The sequence below is a fragment of the Chelon labrosus genome (genome assembly GCF_963514085.1).
Source record: "Chelon labrosus genome assembly, chromosome: 9".
Taxonomy (NCBI): Eukaryota; Metazoa; Chordata; class Actinopteri; order Mugiliformes; family Mugilidae; genus Chelon; species Chelon labrosus.
The window spans coordinates 13,304,565-13,314,375 of record NC_140359.1 but is presented as its reverse complement, the minus strand read 5'-3'; the positions used below and the strand labels follow the sequence as shown (position 1 = coordinate 13,314,375).

The 9,811-nt window shown below is 40.1% G+C and overlaps 1 protein-coding gene across 1 annotated transcript; it reads right to left on the bottom strand.

Annotated features, from left to right (window-relative positions):
• Window positions 1-5,750: 5,750 nt before the first annotated feature.
• Window positions 5,751-9,756, bottom strand: LOC311493090 (arrestin domain-containing protein 3-like). Its single transcript, XM_084551629.1, has 6 exons — window positions 9,311-9,756; window positions 8,365-8,422; window positions 8,125-8,272; window positions 7,849-7,945; window positions 7,381-7,637; window positions 5,751-6,497 (listed from the first exon to the last, which is right to left on the bottom strand). The coding sequence occupies exons 1-6, from the start codon at window positions 9,564-9,566 to the stop codon at window positions 6,054-6,056; spliced, it is 1,260 nt and encodes a 419-aa protein (XP_084407755.1). The 5' UTR covers window positions 9,567-9,756; the 3' UTR covers window positions 5,751-6,053.
• Between the last annotated feature and the right edge of the window lie 55 nt (window positions 9,757-9,811).

Genomic DNA, 9,811 nt, shown 5'->3' with positions numbered 1-9,811 from the left:
CTGCATGAAAAATATGGATGTAAGCAACTTACATTTTTCATTTTCATCTGGAATTTCCTTCTGACAGAGTCTACTGAGGCGGTTTGTGAAGCGTGAAGTCCTGCAGGATATTACAAAACTACAGCTCACCAAGCTGGACTTGAGCGAGAAGAAGAACTTGCTCCTCCCACAGCAAATTGACATTGGTCTAGGTGCAGAGAAGGCCCTGAAGGTATTGTGGTCAATTTTGAAAATGGAATTGAAGTACTTCTAGAAATTGTCAGGATACAAGAAGCAGGGTCATTGTGTTGTACATTCTACTTACTTGTCTTTTTATTGTACATCCCTCTTCAGGACTCTGCAGTATCAGATCTCAGGGTCCTAGAATTTAGGAGAGACTGCATGCAGGGGCTGACTAATATAGTCAGAAAGCTACAGGAGAAGAGTCCACTTAAATATCCCACTGTTAGGCAGATGGCCTGTCTGGACCCCTCTAACATGTTCAGAGACCCAGACAGGTGCAAGGAACAAATGAAAGGTCTGGTGCAGACCTTCCTACAGACCAAGCAGCTTTCAGGAGGTGTATCCGCTGGTAGGAGTAGTTCTGAAAGATAAGTGTAGCACATTTAAGAAAATATAAAAAACAGAAAGAAGCTCAGTCTCAAATGGAAAGGTATCCTGACAACAGTAATCAACAAAAGAAATTGGATGAGCGATCATATAGGTGTTGCAGATGAACTACATTGTAGTCTTCGTGTCCTGAGTTCAAAATTGTAGTATCTCAGTTTGGTGGAGTTTCTATGCTCACTGACACCTAAGGGAAAAGCCCTGAATTTAAACCAGTGTAACCAAATGTTATTGTCTTTATAGAGGTTGAAGAGCATCAATATATCAGTATATTACGTTATTCCCTTCGTAACATGTTTTGTTTTTTTAGGGGATGTCATTCTACAACAGTTCGATGCTCTTCTGACCCTTGAGTGCCGGAACGAAGAGTTTCTCTCCTTTCAGCCACTGGTGAAACGGCTGGACACCTTCTTGTGCGGGTTCTTAAACCGTACATATCCAGAGGTTTGGGCATTTTGTCAGAAGCTGCTCCTGCTTTCTCATGGGCAAGCTTCAGTGGAGAGGGGGTTCTCTGTGAACAAAGAGGTTGAGGCGGACAATATGCATGAAGAAACCATGGTTGCACACAGACTTGTGTGCGATTATGTGGATTTGCATGGTGGGGTGACCAAAGTTCCCCTCACAAAGGAACTGCTGGTCTCGGTAGGGGCAGCCAGGTCAAGATACCGTGTCTTTCTTGATCAGCAGCGTGCAAGGAAGGAGGGTGAGGCACGAACACAGAAAAGGAAGCTGGCAGAGGACTATTTGACTGACCTCAAGAAAAAGAAAACCACTGTCCAAGAGGTTTACACCTGCCTCACCACAGAGGCCGACAAGCTGGCCGAGGAAGCAGAGGGCACATCGGGGTCAAAGATGGCCCAGCTTCTTTCGAAATCAAACGCCCTCAGACGGGCAAGCAAGGAAAAAAAAAAGGAGTTGAAAAAGGTTGAGGAGGAGATCACCGTTAAGGCGGACAAACTCAGATACATGTAGACTGACTGACTGACTGACTGACGAACTGACGAACTGACGGACTTGTCAATACAATTTACAGTTGTTAAGTGATGTTCCTGTGTTGATACTTCATGAAAGAGCCTTCAGTTTGTCACCCTTAAGAAAAATGTATACAATTTGTTGCTGTCAAGTAAATAAAAAAACTTGAAAGGAATTCTAATGACTTTAAAAGTTATTTTTCATAGTTCGTGTAGGTCATAAATTTAAATCAAAATGGTCATAAAAAGGTCTTAAAAAGTCTTAAATTTGACTGACTAAACCCTGCAGACACCCTGTAACAATTAAAGGTGAATATATTAAAGGATATATGTTTGATTAAAAATATGTTATATTTACAGTGCGGTTAAAAAGCATAAATAGATTTAAGATGTTAAAAATATAAATAGTGAGTTTTAGATACATTCTATGATTTCATTTACATGTTTAAGTGAATGTTGTGAAATAAGACTACATGATTTATTGCTCATTGGCACTAAAATATCTTGTGTGATGTGATGTGTGTCTATTCATTTTATAATGATTAGACTGTTGTATATCCTTGATAGTTGATATACTTGAAGAGAATGTTTGAATGATAGCAATGAGTTAAGGAGATGGATAGAGAGAAAAAGATTGTGACTTATGCACTCTCCGCTGTGTGCATACTAGATTGTTTTTTTTACCCAGACCGAGTCGATCGGGACCTGAACTTGGTGTTCAGTGGCGAGCCAGTTTACAATGAAAGTGTGGACTGTGGAGGAACCAGCAACGCGGTGTGGCCAGCCACAGGATCCATCTGCAGAACACAGCATCGTTGATTTCCCTCTTCACTCACAGACAGATAAGACTGACACTCAAAAAATCTACCCGGGTAGTTCGAACACAGACATTACAAGAACACACACACTCATACACAAGAGACCTTTGCTTCTTTCTGTAAAGGAGCAGTGCGCGTTGGACATTGAACTTTACTCTTTATTTTGGGAAGAAACCTCCAGAGAGGTTATTTGAAGTTTATTTATTTTATTTTGGCCCCATTTATTGTGCAGATGTGCACACTAGAAAGCCGCCTTAGGTAGGCAGGGTCTGTGATTTAATGTTTATGATTTTGTGAACAATACAACTAAATTCAAACCATCCAGTTGTGTGTGTGTGTGTGGTATCTCTGCTAATGCATGCTTTCAGGCTCTACAGTCGTTCCTGGATCCTACTGATACTGGCTTAATATTAAACTATCATCAGTATACTTACATGAGGTAACCGTTACACTTGGTCATTGTAACACAACTCAATAATAACTAAGAATGTTTTTGTTCTTGGCTTTTTTGGAGTAATGGACATCGATTCCACTGTTACCATTTTATCTGTGTGTAATGCATGATCCTTATAGTAGATCATTAAGTATTTGCTGTTGGGTGGAAAACTTGTCTGTCTAAAACCATTCCTTTATTATTGTAATTACTGCTGAAAATACTTTCTTTTTTTTCTTTTAACTAAAATTGACTAAAACTAGACTAAAACCTTTTTGAGTTTTCGTTGACTAAAACTAGACTAAAACCATCACATATAGAAATGACAAAAATGTGACTAAAACTAATAAGCATTTTCGTCCAAAAGACTAAGACTAAATCTAAAGTGGCTGTCAAAAACAACACTGGTCTCAAGTCTGGATTATCACATTTTATATTTTCTGAAAGACTCAGCATATTTATGACGGCCAAAGGGATAGATGTTGTCTCGTAATCAGAGCAGTGTTTCCCCAGAAAGTTTTTCAATTGTCATGAACTCCCATCATTTTTGGACACCTATGTGACGGGCAGCAGTTGAATGATTGCTATACATATCATTAATGCAAGGGTGAAGGTTTGCTATCAACACTGGCAGCGACATAACCACCAACTATCCCCCTTTTTCTACCACATTCAATCAAACTGTCATGCTACCTGTCAATTCACTGTCACTGTTGTGGACATTTTGTCCTTGTGATTCTGAATACTGTCCAATCAATATCAAGCTGTGTTCCACCATTTTGGGGCAATTTCAATAAGGCAGCAAATTGCAGAGATTCTTACATCACGACATTTGTGACACTGCTCTTTATTCTGGATTTGGTGCACCTTAAATTAAATGCAAGTCATGTTAATTCATCAGTTTCTTTTTCATTGACACTACAGTAGTTGCCTTTACCCCTTGAGATGCTGATCTGATAGATGGCAATCTACATGTTGAGAGAAGGTTCTCTCAAAAAAACACTGGTAGTTTCAGGATGTACTTGTAGATCTCTGAGGCAGTAATTTAAAGAGAACTCTTTGTATTGTGTTGCCATCTAGTGGTTACTGGTGTTATTGCTACTGGAGTAAGAAATAATTGTTCAATGGAACAATTGTTCACAGCAAATCTTGTTTAAAGCTTTTGACTTCTGGCACTGCTCATTCAATGTATGGGACAATGGACAGCTGCAGTAGAATAAAGGCATCTATTTCAATAAATAACCGTTTGTTACTTTGCAAACACTCCTAAGCGAGTTAGTAACATCAATCCAGGGACGCAGTTACTGTCAGGGATACCTACTTTTGCATGCCACTAGTAGTGATTAGTCCCCGGCCTGTGTCCGAGGGGCCTCCCTCCATATCCACAGCAATCTTAAACGTTTTCTCTGTTGACTCTGCTGCCAGTGGTTTTTCATCTACGTGATGCCAAGGTGGCTTTAGGCACAGTTATTTTCCTGCAAAGCGCTGACTGCTCGCTTCAACAGGTATCCATCCACCACAATGTGCGCACCCATGCACTCAACTGTTTGCATAGTTCTCCTCCTGGGGCGTCATCGGTTCCAGTGTAATCACTTGCTTAGATGATTCGGACAATAGGACAATGTCTAGTACCCCTGGGGGTACGCGTACCACAGGTTGGGAACCACTGGCTTAGATGATTCGGAGAATAGCGCAATGTCTACAAGTGGTTTCCACAATATCTTTTGGAAATCTGATTTGCCTCCCACGGTCCACTCTCTTCTCTCTCTTCTCCTGTAGTAATGTGGGCAAGATGTGTAACATTAAGATTTTTAAGAGATGAGGCCGAGTATGGGCAGAAAATTGTTATGAACTGGTGGTTCTTTTTGAACGAACATATCTACGGTGCATTTTGGATTGATATTGCATACCAGTTCTAGGTTTTTCAGTGAGTGGGGAGAGGTGACATAAAGAAGTATACTCAAGTCAGACACAAAGCATACATGGAATTTTTGAATGTACTGTTGATAGATAGCGGGTCAGGTGACACCAGGAAAGAGCTGTTAAGAATAACTTTTAAAAACCAAATGAACATAAGACTAATCTTAGAAAATGCATTTTGCTTTCTGTTTGTACACACATCCATGTATTTTAACTTATAATGACATTCTAAAGTCACAGTTTGGTTGTTGTCAGACAGTGCGTGTATTGTCTAATTTATGGTTAATATATCACAGTTAATACCATGCTCAGATAGTGATGGATGATTAACATAGTAAAAAGGTACTAAAAATATGATCATTCATGAAGTTGTCTTCCCATGGCGATGCTTGTATCTATTTACCAAAAGCAGCGTGTGAGAGGAAACGAAACTTCATGCAATCTCCATCTGTTCATCCATCTCAAGGATGGATGGATGAACAGAGGCACCCCGTAATCATTTTAAAATTTCTTAAAATGGAAATGCATTGACATGCACGTTGTAGCTCAGTCAGTCAATTAAAACCCCTTAAAGATCACATTGACAGATTGTTAAAATGTTAACTCTTGCCATTTCTATTCCTACTTTCCACTTGCAACCTGCACCAGTAGATGGTCAGTATAGGCCTTATAAACAAAAGAGTCCAGTGGTTTTGTGGCATTTACATCTCAATTGTATGAGCTGCAACTGGTTTTGTAAACCAAACCCCCATGGACCACAGATACACACAAACCCCCAAACAGTTCCTGTTTACCACTGTGGCTAGCAAGAAAACTATTTATAACCACTGTGCTGCAGCCCCATGGACTACTAATTAGTTTTAAAGAACATAAATCTGTTATAAGGAGAAAATGCTTGAATAGGATTGCCCCAACTGTTACTGTGAGGAATGGGACAGCTTTTTGGGGAAGGAGGGGTACAGGGGGCTTGAGTGATCACATGATGTTTTTTATCTATCCTGATGCAACGTGAACAATGTAATCAAAATAAGCAAAAAAGATCAGGGTTAACCATTTTGCAGGTTTTCTGTGAAAAAATCTGAGGCTTGTTGACATTTTCAATTGTATCTGCTGGTTTCCACAAAGATTTGAAATAAGAGTAAGGAACCAAGTGAAAATGCGTTTTTAATGAACAATTAACTTCATGACACAACACAAGGACAGATATAAACTCCATGTTTAAAAGTGCAAATATATAAATGACTGTATAACAAATAGGCTGATAATACATATGTTAGCTCGTACTTTTTGGGTTATGTTTGAGGCTCAGCTTTTGTGATCTGACCCACTACCAAGAGTATCATAAGAAGGTGGGTAAAGGGTCGTGTAGGACGGAGGTTCTCCGCCCTGTTGGAAATGTGGTGGAACCGTAATGACTGGATGCTGCACTAAAGATGGCATGGGAGCTTCAGCAGAAAACCCGTATGGAGCAAGATTCTGTGGCCACTGGCTATTGTAGCCACTTCCTATGTTTGCAGGCTGAGGGGGATATGGTGCTGGGTATGCGTTAGCGCTCGGGCCTGCAGGTAGGGGATGAAGTCCAGCAGGGAAGCAGGGGGGAGGGAAGTCACTGTAACTTTGAGCCCCAACGGCTCCGGGAGGGTAAGGCCCTGCAGCCTCACCAAGGTGCATGGCAACAAGGGTAGATGGAACGACAACCAGTGGAAACACCACCTCTGGGTCAAAGGAAAAACTGATGTCCACATATACCTGAAAGACAAATAGAAATTGTAAATAAAGTTGGCAGATAAACATGATTATTGTCTTACACTGTGTTCTTATAAGCTGCTGGGCTGTTTTGTTGTAGTGTTTACCAATCAGTCACATTAGTTAATACACAGGATTAGATGTTACAATCCCTTGTGCCAAGTTCCCAGGCAAAACACAATTAAAGGCCCTGTCCAACTGAGAAACCCTAACAAACGTAGAGTCAAAGCGTTATGAGATATGACGATGTCGTTGGGGTTTTCAAGTGGGCACCTCCCTTCACCTATGTTAAGTTAGGTCCACGGCACCTCAAGAAGGCCTCAGTGAATTCCAGCGTCCTGGAGTCACCCTCCTCCACGCTGCCACTGCACAATCTCGTTTTTCTCGCCATTCAGTGACTATCAACAACTAAACTTTCAGTAAATTAGCATAGCCCTTTTATGTAGCAATCAAACATACCTGACACGTTGATGCGGACTGAACCACGACCCAATCGACCAAATCTATCATGATTCGCAAATACTAAAGTTACGCAGCCAGCCTCACCTCTAGCGAGCTCCCCAGGTAGCATGTTTCCTCCTTACCCACCGCAATCCTCTGTTTTTTTCCGTGTATGCCATACTCATTCAGAAGAGCAATAGCCAATTTTGTCACAAATCCAGCAGCCCACCTCCACCGACTCCACAACATTAACACTGAATAACTACAATCTAAATACAATGTAATGTTCTTCTGGGAAACCTGGGTCCTGACATTTATGTGGATATGTACATAATCAGCAACCTTCACTTGACCAGTGATTATGATGATGTTGATCGGTGTGTGTGCAAAGAAAAGCAGTTCATTCCTTTCTGAGTTCACGTATTGATACCATGTTGTTACATACCTTGACGTAATATTCTACCGTGAGGATTTCACAGTTATGGATATTGTAAATGGCATCAGCAGGAACCATCAGCTGGCAGGAGACTGTTTCCTCTGAGCTTGGTTTGATAGTGTCGCCAACCGCTTTGGCGAGAATTTTTTCACTGCTGGTTCTGGCAGAGCCGGCGCGGTACTCTGCTTTCTGCACTAATTTGAATTTGGGCTTCACATTTTTGGAAGAAGAGTTGCCGATTTTGGCAACAAAAGACAACGTGTCACCTATCAAAAACAATTCACAACATTTGAGTATGCACCAATTCTTCTGATAATATAACCACATATAAATAATAGCACATTTTTACAACTTCATGTACATATATGAGAAACATTGAACAGCCCCCTTCTGAGTTAGTAAAGAAATACATCAGATATCAGCTGACAGTATCCTGTGTCAACATTTGGTTGTGTTATTAATGTGCAGTCACTTTACCTGGAGAGCAGACCTTCTTGCTGCCAGTAGCAGACAACTGAACTTGTGTTTTGGAGAAAGTCCCCATCTCTTTAGTCACTGAACCAGACTGTGTACACTGTAAAAAATGCCTTGTGTGATCACTCCTTATTGTTGCATTTTACTCAACCCATTCCCTCTATTAACCCAATTTTCTTTTCGTCATGCAACTTACTGCCCTAAAGATTTTCAACTGTAGCAGCTACAAGCTGCTTTCAAAGTATCACATTTATAACAAGTAATATGTGACACACTTACCATTACTTGACCCATGTGTGGAAAGGTCTTTGAAACAAAACTGATCTCTTTTTGTGTTTTTGAATCTAACCTCCAGCTCCTGGATATTCTTGCCTCAAGCATGTAGGTAATAGACCCACAAGGCCCCTTGAAGGATGATGGTAGGTCCCTGTAAGATAGAAGCAACACAGGAATTAATGCATTTGCAAGAGTAAACAATGACACAGAAGCTAATGCTAGTAACAAAAAATCCCCACTTACCCCTGTGGGATTTGAATCCTGAACTTAAACTGATGGATACCTTTGGGAAGTACAGTGCCTGCAAAAGTAGTAATGATTAAGCAATCTGTTAGAGACTTTAGAAATATCAGAGTCTTCACAGAACTGGACTGATTACAATTGTGAGATTCATATTCTCCAAGTGAAAGTAATTCATGATGGCACATGCTAGCCAGTAGCTACTGCTGATAAAATGCAAATCTGAAAAGATGTCCTTTAAAATGTCTGATTAAAATCTCCATTTTCCAATAGATTTCTGAATTCCAGTATTGATGAATCCATTGATGTATTATTAAGCTACATTTTCATTAATCAATTATTGTTTTTGGAAATCCCTTTTTAAGTCATTTCATTTATGAATTATTTGTATATATTCCATCTTTTCTGATTTAGTAATGCCAATTCGTATTACAAATTACTGATTGGCATGAGCTGACCGAATACTTTCATGACACCTGTGTTCCTCCACAGTCATCGTAGCGTGAGAAGTCGTTGGTTGCATCTCACACTGTGGTTACCAGAAATTATTTCACAATAGTTAGGTTTACTGTGAAATGTGTAAACAAAGACATACACAGTCTATGAAACAAACTAAGACAACACAAGCTCCTCCCACCCGGAAGAAAACAAACATTCCAGGATGGGGAGTCACGCTTACTACACGTAGACCGTATTCGTCTCGCTGAATTAATAAATGAATTATAAATGCTTTCGCTTTGTACACGGGCCAACGCACATTACAATAGTGTATTCGTGCACTTTTACTGTAGAAAAAGCACTCAAGAATTGCGATGTTTTTGCTAATGTTCATAGTTAATTGTGCCAATAAGCTATTAGCTACCTTTTCACACAACGCCCATAATATTAGAATACAACAAACTTTTTTCCAGCTTGCTTATGACTACGAGGTGACATTTCTTTGTCTTACCTTTAGCATTTTCCGCAACAAAGTATTCTTTTACTTTGAAATATCTCCTGTGGTCACTGTAGGATCTCTCGTTATCTCCGCTTCCTTCTGTCCAGTGAACGTTCGCATCCCCTTTGGCTTTTATCCGACAGCTTTTGACTTTAGTGTCTTTTGTCAAACTGAAAGTAACCGTGCCTACAATAGTATCTCCTGCAGAGAAAGTGATTTCTTCGTTAAGCGCTTCATAAGTCAGATTGAAGTCCTTTATCGGAGACATGTTTCTGCCTCCTACAACAGTAATCCTGCTGACAAGCCCCTGTTTATAAAACTACGTCCGACTCCGCCCTAAGAGTGAGATCAGAAAAAAAAACGTAAATAACTTTATTGCCTCATATGCGTCTTTTAAGCAATCCAAGACAGTACATGATGACAACACGCCATACAGGTTTACTCATTTTCAGGTGATACATTTTTTATAATAAAAGTCAGAGTTTAAGGATAAAACTATTAGAGGAATGGCAT

Coding starts and splice junctions, on each gene's coding strand:
- LOC311493090 (XM_084551629.1), bottom strand. CDS start 9,566: ATGTCTCCGATAAAGGACTTCAATCTGACTTATGAAGCGCTTAACGAA. Junction 8,423..9,310: donor TGTTGCGGAAAATGCTAAAG/GTAAGACAAAGA, acceptor CTACTTTTGCAG/GCACTGTACTTCCCAAAGGT. Junction 7,638..7,848: donor CAAGAAGGTCTGCTCTCCAG/GTAAAGTGACTG, acceptor TGTTTTTGATAG/GTGACACGTTGTCTTTTGTT.